This window comes from Phoxinus phoxinus (genome assembly GCF_949152265.1).
Source record: "Phoxinus phoxinus genome assembly, chromosome: 24".
NCBI lineage: Eukaryota > Metazoa > Chordata > Actinopteri > Cypriniformes > Leuciscidae > Phoxinus > Phoxinus phoxinus.
This window is the reverse complement of record NC_136899.1, coordinates 2,797,599-2,816,455: the sequence shown is the minus strand read 5'-3', so window position 1 is coordinate 2,816,455 and position 18,857 is coordinate 2,797,599. Positions and strand designations below refer to the sequence as shown.

At 36.4% G+C, this 18,857-nt stretch overlaps 1 protein-coding gene across 3 annotated transcripts in view; it reads right to left on the bottom strand.

Annotated features, from left to right (window-relative positions):
- The window catches only part of mybpc2b (myosin binding protein Cb), a 68,100-nt gene extending 51,814 nt beyond the window's left edge, over positions 1 to 16,286 (bottom strand). For 2 of the 3 annotated variants that reach the window (XM_079602026.1, XM_079602027.1), the window contains exons 1-4: positions 16,085 to 16,286; positions 5,951 to 5,965; positions 4,973 to 4,987; positions 4,837 to 4,854 (exon numbers count right to left, since the gene is read on the bottom strand). In XM_079602026.1, coding sequence (XP_079458152.1) covers positions 4,837 to 4,854; positions 4,973 to 4,987; positions 5,951 to 5,965; positions 16,085 to 16,103 — 67 coding nt within the window. In that variant the 5' untranslated portion in view covers positions 16,104 to 16,286. The remainder of the gene's footprint in view (positions 1 to 4,836; positions 4,855 to 4,972; positions 4,988 to 5,950; positions 5,966 to 16,084) is intronic. The other variant, XM_079602028.1, reaches the window with a different exon arrangement.
- Positions 16,287 to 18,857: the final 2,571 nt, after the last annotated feature.

Below are 18,857 nucleotides of genomic sequence, written 5' to 3'. Positions count from 1 at the left end.
AGGAGTTCGAAAAAGTAGGTTTTAAAAGAAAATAAAGATGGCGGACAGGAAGTTTGGCTGACTATGGCAAAATTGGTATCTATGTTTTCAGCATAACCCAAGGAATCTACTGAGATCAGTGTCATTACTATAGGCAAATTTATTCAAAAGTTATTAGCATTTTTGGAAATTTCATTATAACTTTTGACCAAAAGGTGGCGCTGTCTCATAAATTTTTGAGTACCTTTAGGGCGTTGTACTGATGACCCATACTGAGTTTCGTAACGATACGTTCATGCGTTCATAAAATACAGCATTTTAGCACATAATTCAAAATGGCCGACAGCCAAAATGGCCGATATGGGAAAATTGGATATAGGTCAACTCAACACGACGCCCTGAATCTAACGAGACCACTTTTGTGATTTTTGGACAAACCGTTCAGAAGTTATAAGCAAAAACATAAATTCTTCATATCTCCGGACCAGTAGGTGGCGCTGTGCCGAAACGCAGCATGTAGCCTCAGGTCATGCTTGTGATTACATGTACCAAATTTGGTCTGAATCCGATAAAGCGTTGTGGAGATACGGCCTTACGTCTGTTTTCGCAAGCGCTACGTAAAATTTATTTGCGCGGTATTCGAGAACGGTAATTCGAATCAACTTGAATTCCATAACTTTTGGTCGTCAAGGTCTGGAGATGATCTGGTTCATTTTTCGTGAAATTCGGAGCAACGGCCTAGGAGGAGTTCGAAAAAGTAGGTTTTTCGGAAAATTCAAAATGGCGGGAAAACTATTATGACGGAAAATGACGTCATAGGGTGCAGTCGAATCGTCGTGAGCTCATGAATCAGAGGAAAAAAGAATTTTGTTTCTAGCCCTTGTGGTTCAAAAGTTATTAGCATAAACATGAGTGAAACTTTGGACAGCTGGTGGCGCTAGAGGGAATGAGTTGGAGACTCCAAATTTGCTATGGTGATAGTTTAGGCTGTCCTCTATCACTGTGCCAATATTCATAAGTTTCCCGCAAACGGTTCTATAGGCTGCCATAGACGCCCAGTCGGAAGAAGAAAAAGAAAAAGAAATATAGCTGCAAGCAGCCATTACGGGGCCAAGCGCAAGCAAGACGACAAGACATGCCAAAGTGGCTGGGAGTGTGAGACCAACTGCAGCAAGGAGCAATTGAAGACATTTAAAGATGAATTTTGGCAAAATGGTTGAAAAATCACATACAATAACTAAAAATATGATTATCACCTTCGACCAATAGGTGGCGCAGTTACGAAACTGATGTGATGTGGTCAGAGTGAAGTGACAATGACACATACAAAGTTTGGTGTCAATATGTCGAGGCATTGCATATATAAAGCCTGAATAGTCATTTTGGCATCATGCCTCAATTTTGCCACTGCGGTATACAAAAACGGTTTCGTCTATCGACACGAAATCCATAACTTTTACTCGGCACCGTCTGGAGATGACACGATCCGATTTTGGTGAAAATCGGACGTTCGGTCTAGGAGGAGTTCGAAAAAGTAGGTTTTAAAAGAAAATAAAGATGGCGGACAGGAAGTTTGACTGACTACACCAAAATTGGTATCTATGTTTTCAGCATAACCCAAGGAATCTATTGAGATCAGTGTCATTACTATAGGCAAATTTATTCAAAAGTTATTAGCATTTTTGGAAATTTCATTATAACTTTTGACCAAAAGGTGGCGCTGTCTCATAATCTTTTGAGTACCTTTAGGGCGTTGTACTGATGACCCATACTGAGTTTCGTAACGATACGTTCATGCATTCATAAAATACAGCATTTTAGCACATAATTCAAAATGGCCGACAGCCAAAATGGCCGATATGGACAAATTGGATATCAGTCAACTCAAAATGACGCCCTGAATCTATCGAGACCACTTTTATGATTTTTGGACAAACCGTTCAGAAGTTATAAGCAAAAATAGCCTTTTTTCATATCTCCGGACCAGTAGGTGGCGCTGCGCCGAAACGGAGCATGTAGACTCAGGTCACGCTTGTGATGACATGTAGGAAGTTTGGTTTGAATACGATTAAGCGTTGCGGAGATACAGCCTTACGTCTGTTTTCGCAAGCGCTACGTAAAATTTGTTTGTGGGTTTTTTCGAAAATTGCTAAGCGAATCAACTTGAATTCCATAACTTTTTGTCGGCATGGTCTGTAGATGATCTGATTCAATTTTCATGGAAATTGGAGCAACGGCCTAGGAGGAGTTCGAAAAAGTAGCTTTTTCGGAAAATTCAAAATGGCGGAAAACTTTTCATGGCGCAAAATGACGTCATTGGGTGCAATCGAATCGTCACGAGGTCAGGAATCAGAGGAAAAAAGAATTTTGTTTCTAGCCCTTGTGGTTCAAAAGTTATTAGAATAAACATGAGTGAAACTTTGGACAGTTGGTGGCGCTAGAGGGAATGACTTAGACACACCAAAATTGGTGTATTTAATGTTGGGACTGTCCTCTATCCGAATGTCAAACCATTACAACTTTCCCGCGATCGGTTCTATGGGCTGCCATAGACTCCCAGAGCGGAAGAAGAAGAAGAATTATTTTTGGTACGGGAACAGATACAATAGGTGCCCGCACCTTCAGTGCTTGGCCCCTAATAATAATAAATATAGCTGCAAGCAGCAATCACCGGGGCCAAGCGCAAGCAAGACGACAAGACATGCCAAAGTGGCTGGGAGTGTGAGACCCACTGCAGCAAGGAGCAATTAAAGACATTTGAAGATGAATTTTGGCAAAATGGTTGAAAAATCACATACAATAACTAAAAATATGATTATCACTTTCGACCAATAGGTGGCGCAGTTACGAAACTGATGTGATGTGGTCAGAGTGAAGTGACAATGACACATACAAAGTTTGGTGTCAATATGTCAAGGTATTGCAGATATAAAGCCTGAATAGTCATTTTGGCATCATGCCTCAACTTTGCCACTGCGGTATACGAAAACGGTTTTGTCTATCGACACAAAATCCATAACTTTTACTCGGCACAGTCTGGAGATGACACGATCCGATTTTGGTGAAAATCGGACGTTCGGTCTAGGAGGAGTTCGAAAAAGTAGGTTTTAAAAGAAAATAAAGATGGCGGACAGGAACTTTGATTGACTATGGCAAAATTAGTATCTATGTTTTCAGCATAACCCAAGGAATCTATTGAGATCAGTGTCATTACTATAGGCAAATTTATTCAAAAGTTATTAGCATTTTTGGAAATTTCATTATAACTTTTGACCAAAAGGTGGCGCTGTCTCATAAATTTTTGAGTACTTTTAGGGCGTTGTACTGATGACCCATACTGAGTTTCGTAACGATACGTTCATGCGTTCATAAAATACAGCATTTTAGCACATAATTCAAAATGGCCGACAGCCAAAATGGCCGATATGGGAAAATTGGATATCAGTCGACTCAGCACGATGCCCTGAATCTAACGAGACCACTTTTGTGATTTTTGGACAAACCGTTCAGAAGTTATAAGCAAAAATATAAATTCTTCATATCTCCGGACCAGTAGGTGGCGCTGCGCCGAAACGCAGCATGTAGCCTCAGGTCATGCTTGTGATGACATGTACCAAATTTGGTCTGAATCCGATAAAGCGTTGTGGAGATACGGCCTTACGTCTGTTTTTGCAAGCGCTACGTAAAATTTATTTGCGCGGTATTCGAGAACGGTAATTCGAATCAACTTGAATTCCATAACTTTTTGTCGTCATGGTCTGGAGTTGATCTGGTTCAATTTTCGTGAAATTCGGAGCAACGGCCTAGGAGGAGTTCGAAAAAGTAGGTTTTTTGGAAAATTCAAAATGGCGGGAAAACTATTATGACGGAAAATGACGTCATAGGGTGCAATCGAATCGTCGTGAGCTCAGGAATCAGAGGAAAAAAGAATTTTGATTCTAGCCCTTACGGTTCAAAAGTTATCAGCATAGACATGAGTGAAACTTTGGACTGTTGGTGGCGCTAGAGGGAATGAGTTGGAGACACCAAAATTGGTGTATTTAATGTTGGGACTGTCCTCTATCAGAATGTCAAATAAAATCAACTTTCCCGCAAGCGGTTCATAGGGCTGCCATAGACTTCAATGGCGGAAGAAGAAGAAACGGAAGAAGAATAATAATAAGAACGCCAACAAAAACAATAGGTGCCTCCGCACTTTCAGTGCTTGGCCCCTAATAAGAACCGGAACGAAAACAATAGGTGCCTCCGCACTTTCAGTGCTTGGCCCCTAATAAGAACCGGAACGAAAACAATAGGTGCCTCCGCACTTTCAGTGCTTGGCCCCTAAAGATATACACACACACATGCAGACAGACTCGGATATTCACAGATATGGACCCTGTAAATAACAAGCCATGGTGAAAAAATGCTGTCAAGAAGCACGCTCTGTTTCCATTTTAAATATTCCTTGGAAATATTTAAAACATATATTAATTTCAAGCATAAAACAATAATAGAATGGGTCGTCTAAAATTAATAACGGATTACATTAATGATAGTATCACTGAAATAAATTAATTCTGGATGAGCTTCATGCACAAGTCAACAATTCTTTCCTCATCTCACCATTTTTTTTGCAGTCATTCATTTTAATTAAAATGTATTTCCATATTAGGGCAAGTCAATTATATTTACACACACCTCAATGTAAATATAATTGGAATTGTTGCAAATTATAAAGAGTCATATCATGCACACCGGCTTAGAACTATAAAATAAGTTCTAAGTGACTCCTTATAATTAGTAGTAAGTGGTTTATATATAAGAACAATATAAGGAAGTTGCTAAGGGATTTGTATAACCATTCAGATTTATTACCATGCTCTCCTGAAGCTTCTGCAGATGAAAGAACAACATTAAACTAAAGATATCTACTGTGTGCACAGCTGTATATTATTTAATGGTTAAATACTCTTGTCATTTGGAAACAATGCAAGCTAACGATGTCACTTACCCTCAGGTTTTAGCTCTGTGGAAAGAGATGAGAAAAGGTGAAATTAGACGTGAAAATATAATTCATTTATAATATAGGTAATATATTATACACTTTCAACTATATATTTAGGATATTACCAATATGTTAATCTGTAAAGTTCTAATTTCTAGCTAACTAGCTTAGCTATGGACTTTCCTGAGGTAAATGTAACGTCACGTGACACGTTATTTGCAAGCTGATTTATTCCGCTGTTGAAACACTAATTGTGGGATTACATGAGACATGATACATTTTAGTAAGTTTACAAGTACTTTATATTCCAACATACCTTCTGATGTTCTGATTTCGTGCTAAAATTAATAGTATTGAGGAAGATTGGTTCACTCGCTCCGCGCTGCCGTTTTGAACTGAAGAGGCGATTATAGTGATTTGTTCAGGCAAATTTTGTGCCAAAGTGACATTTATTGTTTGGATTTCGTAATAACATTAACGTAATTTGAAAGCTGAGACGTTCCTTTATCAAGTCAAAATTAACGTTTTTACTTATATTCGTTTCTCCACACGTAAAATATTTTTGCGACTTTCGACTGTGACCTCGTGACTTAACTCATGAACATTAATAAACATTGAAAAATATTGTAACAAAGTGACATTTGATGTATTGAGCTGGAAATCGAGTTAAAAATTTAATAAAATTAGAAATATTAAACTATTTTCATATAATGTTTTGTGTGTGCCATAAATAGGCCAATAAAAACGCAAGCTCATTCTTAATGGTTTACTGATATGATTTTTAATGGTTAATTCTTAAATTATTAGCCTTACATCCTAAATGTGTGGTTACATATTTGTGAGAAACACATTCAGTCAAGTGTATCTATGCATAACTTATATATATATATATATATATATATATATATATATATATATATATGAAATAGGCCTAGTTAAATGTTTGTGACTTGGAAAACAATGCAAGCTAAAGATGTCACTTACCCTCATGGTTACCCTCTATGGGGAGAAAAGAGAAAACGCTAGAGTTAAAATTATACATAGATTACCGCCAACTATTTACAATTAGAATAGAACAGTGAATAATAATACATTGTGGGGAAAAAGTCATGTAGGATTTATTTTGAAACTCAAGTAAATGTTACCAATCATTACAAAAAAAATGGCAAGTGAATTAAACATGAACTTTTTTAAAGTTTAGTAATATTAATGTTTCAATAACCAGACAAAAGACATGTTTTAAAATATATTTCTGCAATACATTAATTCAATCAAATGTTCAAACTGCGGACCTGATGACCAAATGCTTTAGTGAATCATGCCTGGTGACCACTAAGTTACTAGTAACCATTCTGACATCACCTGTCCTGATGATAAATATACTCCAGAGTGGTAAACTGATATGTTTTAGGAATCCTCAGGCAGTCGGCCACATGAACCTCTACAATCCTAAAAATACGACACCAGAAGAATATAGGAGGAATACACTGACCTTCTTCTGTATATTTTTACATGCACTAACACTTACTGTGTGCGTAAGATCTTTGACTGAGACTGATATGGACAAAAATGCACTTGTTATTGTGATGGAGCTGTAAATTTGATTGAACGTGATGCGCTTTGCTGTGTAAGGTTTGACTTCAGGTTTAATGCACATGCAGTTTGCTTAACACTCTGGTGCTCTTCATGACGGTCAAAAATTACTTTTTTTATTTTAATTAAATTAATATACTATATTTTAATACGCTAATTTTTAAAAATGTAATATTTAGTATTTTTAGGGGATTTCACGGTACTAAATTTTATTTATGGAATAGTTATGATCCATTTATTACCTGTTTTTTGAGCATAGACATGAAAATTAAATTTCCAACTTAAATCTTGAATGCTTTGGAGCACATACTTCAGTTTGATCTATTTTTAAAGAAGACACATGGCCGATTATCGCTGAAGTGAAATACATTTAAAAAGTGAAACTCAAAAAGTTTAGGTTTAAGTTTATTATTGAAGTTTAAGTTTATTATTATGAACAATGCACAAAAAATGCACTATTTTTTTATTTTTATATGAAAAATGAATTTTCCTGTAAAAAAAAAAAAATCAAAGCCAATAATCTAAACAAGTTTTGAGGTTGATATAAAAAAATAAAAAAAAAGCTTTCAGTAAGATTTATATATTATATTATATATTAGTTTGGGCCGCAGTACCAAAGGATTTGAAATTCCTCTCCCATTCATTCCAATGCGCTAATTTTTAACCACGGACAATACAAGTATGAAAATTTCAAATCATGTCCATATTCACTGTAAAAAAAAAGTTGGTTTAACTTAAAAAAGCAAGTTACCTTGTTGCCTTAAAATTTTGAGTTCATTGTAATTAAAAATTTTAGTTAATACAATGAAGAAGAATGGTTTAATAAACAGAAACTCAAAATAGTGTTATCTTCACACATTAGTTATCAAAGTTGATTTGACAAAAGATAAAAAGTTGTGATAACATCATGAAAATATTTTTTTACAGTGTTTTTTTTTTTTGTGTGCGTTCACATAGCAAGTGCCAAAACCTTTAGCAAGTTTCGTACCATTCCGTTAAGGTAAAAAATTCACATACAAAACAAACCGTAACATTTTTCAATTATTGACCAGCACCAAGAGGGTTAAAAAAAGTGAATTTTCAAATAACAAGAAAACTTTAAACAAGAAATGTGCTGAAAAATCCTATAAATATATTTCCTAGTTATCATCAGCATCCGTGGTTGAAAAACCCATTGCTAATTTCTCATTTTGGCGATTAAGGTGTTGATGCAACGTCGAGAAGTTTCCACTCCGGTGATGAAAACTCTCGCTGATCATGTGGTCTGAAATAGCAGCATGCCTAACATCCACCGCCTCATTCTCAGGAGGGCAAGATGCTGCCATGGCGCTTGTTAAAAGGCCATGATAACTCCTAACCTCTCTTATGTCAGGCCAGGAATCCAACGAGCGACCACACCGGTATCAAATAGCAGAAACATCTTACGGTCAGGCTCTTATGGTCAGACAAATAACTGCCAAAAATTACTGGCCTCCAAGTATAATGACCCATAACCACAGATATGCAGCGATTTATAAGAGGATGTGCCAGACTGGATGTTTTTATGCTTTCCACTTTTGATTTAATTGATTTTGCATCAACTATAGGCGACCCATTCAAGCTCAACTATATATTTTTAAGGGCCCACAATCTTTTAGAAAGTAAGTATGGATCAGTTCAGCACTGCTTCCTTTTGAAGGATGTTGTTACTCTTTTAGGTCTCGATAAAATTTGAACCCCAATGATGTAATTTGGCTGTCTTCCCCATGCAGCCTCTTTTTTAAAGCACTGGATCACATTTCAAACCACACACACGAACACACACACACGCGCACGCACACACACACACACACACACACACACACACACACACACACACACACACACACACACACACACACACACACACACACACACACAGTAGGCTACCGGTGAAGCGATATGCTTGCTTTTGCCATTACAATTATTAGTACTTGTAATATTTTATAATGATAATTTATATAACTGATATATTCATACATATCTCATTTGTACTGCAAACATACTTAGTGTAAAGTATTATTATATATAAATATTGCTTACATATATTATGTATTTATATTAGTATTATTGTTATTATTATTAATGTAATCCCACTTCTTCTTCTTCTTATTATTATTATATAGTACCACATGGCACTCTTACATATACAGTATTAAGGAATGCCATGGCACCATGTCCAAAAAATACGCACACACACACGCACACACACACACACACACACGCACGCAGGCGCACACACACAGACACGCACACACACACGCGCACGCAGGCGCACACACACACACACACACACAGGTGTGTAAGTTAAAACAGTTATAATTACTCACAAACCTCTACCATGTAATTTAACAAAAATAATAACACGGCGCAATCAGAAACACATTTTGTCCTAGAAGAACTGACCCGTTCAAGCATTGACCCTGTATAGTATACGCAGTATTAAAGTTAAAGTGTGATTTCTGCACCAATAACTGCAGCATTTGCAGAAACACAGTCACATAATGTAATTTGTTAAAGTTGCTCCAAATGTTTTAAATTTGGAAATTTTGTTTCAATCGTTAAAACAGGTGGAAAAAAAAATCTCTCTAAATTACCTGCTATATTATCCCCGCCTTAAATTTAATTTATGTTACACTCTGCTTTTAGGTATTTATAAGCATTGGCTGTGTTATTTATATATTTATTTAAATGTACTGTATGCTGCTTAAATTTATTGTGTTTAACATTGATAATGCTTGATAACTGATCATTTATTATTTTAAAAAATATGAATTTAATAAAAGTCGAAAAATATCTTTCAGGTACAAACGATTCATTCATTTCCATCACGTGACAAATGAGCGAAAGACTTCAGACGTGAACTAATCTTAATGTCTCATAATTTATCGCTGGCTGCACTAAAGTGATTTCCTAATTCAGAATCAAAGATCACGTAATGTGCACTTATTCAGGAAAATTGGCTATAGGAAACATAACATTTTAACTCATTCAAAATGACTTGAATAACTTCTAATCCTGCTTTAAATCGTATTAGTTAGGCTGCAATTCCAATTTGAGCCACTAGTGCCACACAAATTACACACTACACCTTTACTATAAACTGTAATATATATCATATAATACTTCTTTCAGTATTTGCCACAATTTATTCAAGTACTGATTTACTTTATTCTGTGCACCTTCTGGTCCATTAGCCACTACAAATATAAGTAAATAACTCTAGAGAAGTGCTTTATATCTAGTTTATGGTTTATACTTTATTTTAAGTATCTTTTTTTGCAGTCTCTGGTATAAACACCTCACTAGAAACTTGGTCTTCATGGTTGACCTAAGGTGTGTGTGTGTGTGTGTGTGTGTGTGTGTGTGTGTGTGTGTGTGTGTGTGTGTGTGATACTCAACACAGTGTACTACATGGTGGATTTAGCACATTAGGACGGTAAGCTCTTGTCTTAGCACAATTCCACATGGCTGTTGCTAAACCTCCATCTATCACTAGAGCAATTGAGATGTTATTCAGGTTATGTTATAAAAGCATCTGGTCACACACGTTACCAAATCAGCAAATCTGGGTGGCAAATAATGAAATGTTGCGAGGCTGCGGTCTATATTTGTGCATGTGGCGTCTGAGACACACACAATCTGTCAGCATTGTGTCCGGAGCAAAGCACTCGATCCCGGGTCACTCCATGGGAATGTAAGAAGTGTGCTGGTTCACAGCTGATTTCAGGACTTTTCAACATGCATTTATCAGACGTTTCCTGTGGATATCAAGTTGCAACCTATAACAGGGTCAAACTGTTTACTTTTACCTTGCATAGTTTTGATCATGTTTTCTGAGGATGAGGACATCGCTATGATATCTTATATCAAGTAACAGATTCCCAGCAAACAGGGAACGTTCTCAGAACTTTCTGGCAAGGTTCTGTCAAAGTTATGAACAAAAGTCCTTCCAGCAACGTTAATGTTCGTTCAAAGTCTTTAATAATAGCACAGCAACGTTATTTATAAATTGTAAATGGAACTTAAAAAAAAAAAAAAAAAAAATTATTGGACATTCATCTGATGTTTTTTAAATATTACTGCGAACGTTCCGAGAACATTCAAAAGTATTGTTCCCATGATGTTCGCAAAAAGATAAAACGGGATGTTCCAATGTTTTCGAGTATAACCAAGTCAAAAAAAAGGACTTTTTTAACTCTCAGAGAATATTCAAAAATAATGTTTTCATAATGTTATAGCAAAATGTTAGTGTAACATATATTTTTTAGCTGGGTTAAATCAAGTGCATGTTGTTATTTGCATTTTGAGCAATTATTTCCTCATTTTAAAATTAGCAACCCTGAACGTTATTGTCATTGAAAATGTGTTTAATGTGTATAATGTCAGTGTTTGGTATTAAATTACAGTGAAAAATATAAGCATTGTCACTAGTGCTCTGGAACCACATTATAAAATTTTACATCTGCACTGTTATTATTAGTTTTTTAGTTTTGTGTTGATTAATGGCATTTGACTGCCGTTGTGAATGTACACTGCCGTTCAAAGATTTTTTTTTAAAGAAATTAATTCTTCTATTCAGCTAGGACACATTAAATTGATTAATAGTGACAGTAAAGACATTTATAATGTTGCAAAAGATTTCTTTTCATTCTTTTGAACTTTCATCAAATAATCCTGAAAAATGTATCACGGTTTTCACAAAAACATGCATCAAATCAGCATATTATAATGAAAATTCAGCTTTGATCACAGGAATAAATTACATTTTAAAAGATATTCATATACAGAATTTCACAATATCACTGTCTATACTGTATCTTTGATCAAATAAATGCAGCCTTGGCGACCAGAAAAAAAGTTCAAAAAATCATATCAACCCTGAACTTTTGAATAGTATAGCATTGCACAAAAGCAAACGCTGTATTTCTGCTGTGAGCCATGATTAATTTATTCCATGAGCAATAACAGGGTTGAGTGAGTTAACATGACATAAGATCTCCATATGTTGAGTTGGCTCCATTTAAAACAAATTAAGCTTTAAATCACGTCATTAGGACAGTCTTCATTTCATGCAACTGTTAAAACAAGTTATTTATGGCACCTTTAAATAGAAAACTCAGCTGTAACTTTGCATTTTATGGTGGCAAACGCTGTTAAATCTGCTCTCAGTGTGTTCTTTCACACTGTAAAGTCTCTGAAACTAAAGTGACGATTATCAGATGGTATTTTTAGAGCTGGTCTCTCCCCTGGGGTTCTGTGGCATTACCAAAACGGACGACAGCATCTGGGAGAACCCTTATAAGTGTGTGTCGGTGTGTAAATCAACACTTCTGACAGGCTGCTGATCAGATTTACTGCTGTCGGGATGCATTCGTTGAAAAGGTGGAGCGAGTTTACAATGAGAAATCGCAATTAAAATGTCTGATGACGAGATATCCATTGCTGGTTTGTCTAATCACATTATAATAACGGTCGACTTCTTTTGTTTTTGCTCCGTTTCTTACTCAAGCCATGAATAATAAAGTTGTGATTTACAGACCGGATGAGGTGAAAGCAGAAAAGGCAGAGGTCATCATGGGATATTTATATCTTACTCTGGAGTGTCAGAGAGGCCAACAATCCTAGATACTGAAAACGTTCATCAGATTGAGTTTAGGTTTTGTGGCACATGATATAGTGTCTGTCATGTGGCCGTCGGCATGGATTTAGTGAAGGTCTCGAGGGTCACTCTTTTATTAGTATGTGAACTGTTAATTGGATCCCAGCAGGGACTTATACACTAACTCCAAATGAAATAGCACAGAGAAAATGTGTCTCCACAAATGTGGCTGGAGGTTTCGGATTCTGCTCATCTTAAATTAGGGGTTGCCTTTTTCCAATTGAGAAATGTTGCATATATGTGACTCTGGACCACAAAACCAGTCGTATGTGTCAATTTTTTGAAATTGAGATGTATACATCATCTGAAAGTTGAATAAATAAGCTTTCCATTGATGTGTGGTTTGTTAGGATAGGACAATATTTGGTCGAGACACAACTATTGAAAATCTGGAATCTGAGGGAGCAAAAAAATGTAAACATTGAGAAAATCTCCTTTAAAGTTGTGCATTTATGTTCACGAACGTGCTGCATTCACTCACAAAAATACATGTTTTATATATTTACAGTAGGAAATTGACTAAATATCTTCATGGAACATGATCTTTACTTAATATCCTCATGATTTTTGGCATAAAATAAAAATTTATAATTTTGACCCATGCAATGTATTGTTGGATATTGCCACAAATTTCGAAATTGTGACCCATGTGACTAGTTTTGTGGTCCAGGGTCACATATATGCATATACAATTCATATCCATTCATTTGTATCACTTTTAACACAAACAAACTAATCAACTTGTCAGTCACACATAAATGAAACAGGTCAGGTTTCTGGAATATTACTAATAAACTAAATGTTTTAAATAAGCCGGTTTATATATTTATCATCAATAAATCCAGTTTGTTTCAATCTCACACATTTTAATGAATTGAATAGCTCGTCTCATAGCTAGCCGCATATACAGTTTTTAATTTTCACAATGAACTGATTCTAAGCAATCTGAATAAATCCATTATGAAAATATGATTATTTAAATAATCAAAGAGATGCAAATAGTTAATAATAATCTATTTAATGTATGACTGACAAATATGCATCACAAGTTTATTAGTTTGTTGATGTTAAAACTGTGTAATCCAAATGGATGATCATTTTTATATGCAATTCGAATTCATAAATCAGAATTTTAGGCCTAATATGTTATGAGTGTAAATGATGAGTGTAAAGCTGCTGAAGACATTATTAGGCTTGAGGTATGGATCATTTGTAATCCGCTAAGATCTGAGGATGACCGGTGCACACGTTCATCTCTGTCCCGTTCACACACCATCAGCGGCTTCTCGTCTTACAGGCTCGGTAAAGCAGGATGGTGTAAAAAGATAAACTAGTATGACAGGAGGAAGAAAACTATTTCACGACTGTATACTTGCAAATCAAGTCTGTCTGACAGAGCTTATAGTTTTATGTGCGGCGCCTCAGATTTTGTGAACTGTTAATGGATAGTTTACTACAGATAGTCTATCATCTATGTCTGTCTGTCTCTCTATCTATCTATCTCTCTATCCATCCATCATCTATCTATCTATCTATCTATCTATCTATCTCTCTATCTGTCTGTCTGTCTATCTGTCTGTCTGTCTGTCTGTCTGTCTATCTATCTATCTATCTATCTATCTATCTATCTATCTATCTATCTATCTATCTATCTATCTATCTATCTATCTATCTATCTATCTATCTGTCTGTCTGTCTGTCTATATCTATCTATCTATCTATCTATCTATCTATCTATCTATCTATCTATCTATCTATCTATCTATCTATCTATCTATCTATCTATCTATCTATCTGTCTGTCTGTCTGTCTGTCTGTCTGTCTGTCTGTCTGTCTGTCTGTCTGTCTGTCTGTCTGTCTGTCTGTCTGTCTATCTCTCTGTCTGTCTGTCTGTCTATCTATCTGTTTATGAAATGGAGATGAAAGTTATGACATCATGCATGGCTTAATAATAAAAAACATGCATGATCATTAAAAATGTGATATAGTGGCAGAGGTGGACAAAGTACACAACTTCCTTACTTGAGTGAAAGTACAGATACTGGTCAAATATTACTCCGTTACAAGTAAAAGTTGTAAAGACCCATTTTTATTTAGATAAAAATACAGAAGTACTCGTTTATAAAAGTACTTAAGTATAAAAGTAAATGTCAACGCATTTTTTTTATTATTGTTGCATTGTTGCATGTAATAGCCAATTTATATTACCTTATGCCTCTGAATCTCTGCCGGTCTACCCTCATATCAATATCACATGTATTTCTATAACACAGTTCCAGTGGGATTGAATAAGTCACTCAATAACGTCCACAATGGTTTCGGACACACAAATGGCTGTTCCCAGTTTTTTGGCTTTTAGTATGAATATGTTACTGTTATCTATAAGCTAGTGTCCTCCAAAACAATGACAAAATTCGCATTTAGACCAAACCCAACGTTGAAAATGAAAATCATGTTGATGTCAGAATCCAATGTCAGATTGACGTTAATCTCCAACGTTGGACAGACGTTGTATTGTGGTTGAAAATCGGTTGACGTCAGAAACCAACATCAGTCGAGTTCTGACGTCAACCAGACTTTCATTTACAACCAAAATCTTCCCTGACGTTACTACTCTCTACTCGAGGACCTGGACAGAACTGTAGTGGAGTAAAAAGTACGATATTTGTCTTTCAAATGTAGTGAAGTTAAAGTAAAAGTTTCCAGAAAAAATAATCCTCAAGTAAAGTACAGATACTCAAAAAGTGTACTTAAGTACAGGACTCAAGTAAATGTACTTTGTTACTGTCCACCTGGTCATGTAAGTTTTGTTCACTTCATCCATTACACTGAAAAACTCTAATCTAATAATCTGTGTGTGTGTGTGTGTGTGTGTGTCTGTGTGTGTGTGTGTGTGCGTGTGTGCATGCGTGTGCGTGTGTGTGTGTGTGTGCGTGCGTGCGTGTGTGTGTGTGCGTGCCTGTGTGTGTTCCAGCTTTCCTCAGCCAGCTCTGGTCTGGAAGGTTTTAATTTTACCATCTGTGCAACTTTATCTCTCTGCCCTGACACATCTGCTCCTCTCTTTCTCTTCACACTGAGCCCTTCCTCATTCATGAATGATCTCTCCTCCTCCCCCCACACAGGGTTTATCCGCTTGCATTGCTTATATTAATTATATTAATAATTGCTTATATTATTATTAATTTGAGGTGCGCATGCACATGTTTAGAGACATTTAAAGCTTCCAAACTAACGAAAGTGCATGGAAATATTGTGAAAAAGTATTATAAGCAATGACAATTACGGAAAGAACAGCACAATAAATGCCAGATTACAATATATCGGTCATGCATCAAACAAAAATAAAATATTTAATGTATCAATCTAACAGTATTAAATCAGCAAATGCCAGTTTTGTTGAAAATTTTTTTGATTCATCTCTTATCTGACAATATATCAGCTGATAAATAGACAATAACATGAGCACAAATACATGCAAAACTTGTCAGTAAATATTTTTTATATAAATTCACGCAATTTCTTGTGGTCAAGTTTTGTAAAGTATTTCTGTTATTGTCACCACCAATACGGTTACTAAACATACTAGTTACTACACTCTAAAAAATGCTGGGTTGCTTAACCCAATTTTGGGTCAAACATGGACAAACCCAAACATTGGATTAAAAATGCAATTTAAAAATGTAACCCAACGGCTGGGTTTGTCCATATTTGACCCAAACTTGGGTTAAAACAACCCAGCATTAGGTTTAGAGTGTAATACTACTACTAATGAAACAGCAGAATAGCATAAACACTAAAACGGCAGAAAAGAGATTGATTAAGAATGAAGGAAAGGAGAGATGTACCTTCTGTGGGCTCAGGCATGGTTGAGGCGGCGTCTTGCTTGTCTTCCTTCGACTGACAGCTTGTGTCACTTTTTTCCTTTTTATTTCACAGTCCCTCTGTTATTCAAAGCGTTCAGGGAACTCAAATTACCCACCAAGGAAGGAGAGAGAGGGAAGGGGGGAGAGAAGAGAGAAGGACTGACACTTGAAACCCCACTTGGATTCTCCAAGTCCAGGAACAAAGTTTGTAGGGATGGAGAGCGAGACAGAGATGAGGGACGGGACACGAGCGTTCGCTGACAGACGTGTTAAGGTGTTGTTATTTTACGGAGAGTTTTACACCAGCTAAACAGAATACTGCTCTTTCAACACCATTTCTTACAAGCACACCACAACATTTCTCTACTTGCATCCATCAGTCTTTGACAGAATCGGCTTCTCTCCTGTTTTTTTTTTTTTTTCATTTTCTGTGGTGATTTTTTTGTGCAGTATCATATTATTTAAATTTAATATTAATATAATATACAGTAAAATATATTAATATATTGTACATATAATTTATACACTCTAAAAAATGCTGGGTTGTTTCAACCAATTTTGGGTAAAATTTGGACAAACCCAAACGTTGGGTAAAAATTGTACCCACAACGGCTGGGTTTGTCCATATTTGACCCAAAATTGGGTTGAAACAACCCAGCATTATGAAAATCCCAAATTCAAAATGAGAATATTGTGAAAGGTTTTCATAAGCTGTACGCCATAATCATCAAAATTATAACAAATAAAGACTTGAAATATCTCACTTTGCATGTAATGAGTCTAAATATTAGTTTCACCTTTTAAGTTGAATTACTGAAATAAATGAACTTTTGCACGATATTCTAATTTTTCGAGTTTCACCTGTATATCACTTTTTTTATTACTAAATTATAATTTTAATTAGTAAATAAATATTTATAAATAACTAATTTATAAATATTATTATTATTAATTATTAAAATACTCTTGAAGTCAATGGGGTACATCATCTGATCGGTTACTGACATTCTTCAAAATATCTTCTTTTGTGAAAATTCAGATTCAGATTATTTAATTTATTGCCATGTCAGCATTCAAAGCTATTTTCATGGCAAAAATTCAATTACAAAAATACAAATATCATTTAAAAAAAAAAAGGTTTTATACAAGATTTTTTAAATTAACATATGATAAAACAAATCCCTTTTGTGAGGAATTTTTTTTTTTGTGCTATCAATCCTATGAATCCTTATTCTTCCCGGGTTGGTGACATCACAAACCCTAAGATTTACATAAACCCCGCCCCCGGGAACAAGCAACCAATGGGGGTGAGTCCATGTCGGGCTGCTTTAGAGAAGAGGAAGAGTTGTTGTCACTGTTTTTTCCAACCCGGAAAAAGTTTTTCCTAAAGCTGATGAACTTTATTTTTAACACTGTTCCTAAACATTATAACCTCAACGTTTGTCTGTGCGCTGCACATTTTACAGAGAACAGCTTCCAGAAGAAAAGGCTACACTGCACCACACTGAGCCAGCTAACCAATCACAACACACTGAGCCAGCAAACCAATCACTGCACACTGAGCCAGCTAACCAATCACAACACACTGAGCCAGCTAACCAATCACAACACACTGAGCAAGCTAACCAATCACAACACACTGAGCTAACCAATCACAACACACTGAGCCAGCTAACCAATCACAGCACACTGAGCCAGCTAACCAATCACAACACACTGAGCCAGCTAACCAATCACAACACACTGAGCCAGCTAACCAATCACAACACACTGAGCCAGCTAACCAATCACAACACACTGAGCCAGCATACCAATCACTGCACACTGAGCCAGCTAACCAATCACAACACACTGAGCCAGCTAACCAATCACAACACACTGAGCCAGCTAACCAATCACTGCATACTGAGCCATCTAACCAATCACAACACACTGAGCTAACCAATCACAACACACTGAGCCAGCTAACCAATCACAACACACTGAGCCAGCTAACCAATCACAACACACTGAGCCAGCTAACCAATCACAACACACTGAGCCAGCTAACCAATCACAACACACTGAGCCAGCTAACCAATCACAACACACTGAGCCAGCTAACCAATCACAACACACTGAGCCAGCATACCAATCACTGCACACTGAGCCAGCTAACCAATCACAACACACTGAGCCAGCTAACCAATCACAACACACTGAGCCAGCTAACCAATCACAACACACTGAGCCAGCATACCAATCACTGCACACTGAGCCAGCTAACCAATCACAACACACTGAGCCAGCATACCAATCACTGCACACTGAGCCAGCTAACCAATCACAACACACTGAGCCAGCTAACCAATCAAAGCACACTGAGCCATCTAACCAATCACAACACACTGAGCCAGCTAACCAATCACAACACACTGAGCCTGCTAACCAATCAAAGCACACTGAGCCATCTAACCAATCACAGCACACTGAGCCAGCTAACCAATCACAGCACACTGAGCCAGCTAACCAATCACATCACACTGAGCCAGCTAACCAATCACATCACACTGAACCAGCTAACCAATCACAGCACACTGAGCCAGCTAACCAATCACAACACACTGAGCCAGCTAACCAATCACAACACACTGAGCCAGCTAACCAATCACAACACACTGAGCCAGCAAACCAATCACAACACACTGAGCCAGCTAACCAATCACTGCACACTGAGCCAGCTAACCAATCACAACACACTGAGCCAGCAAACCAA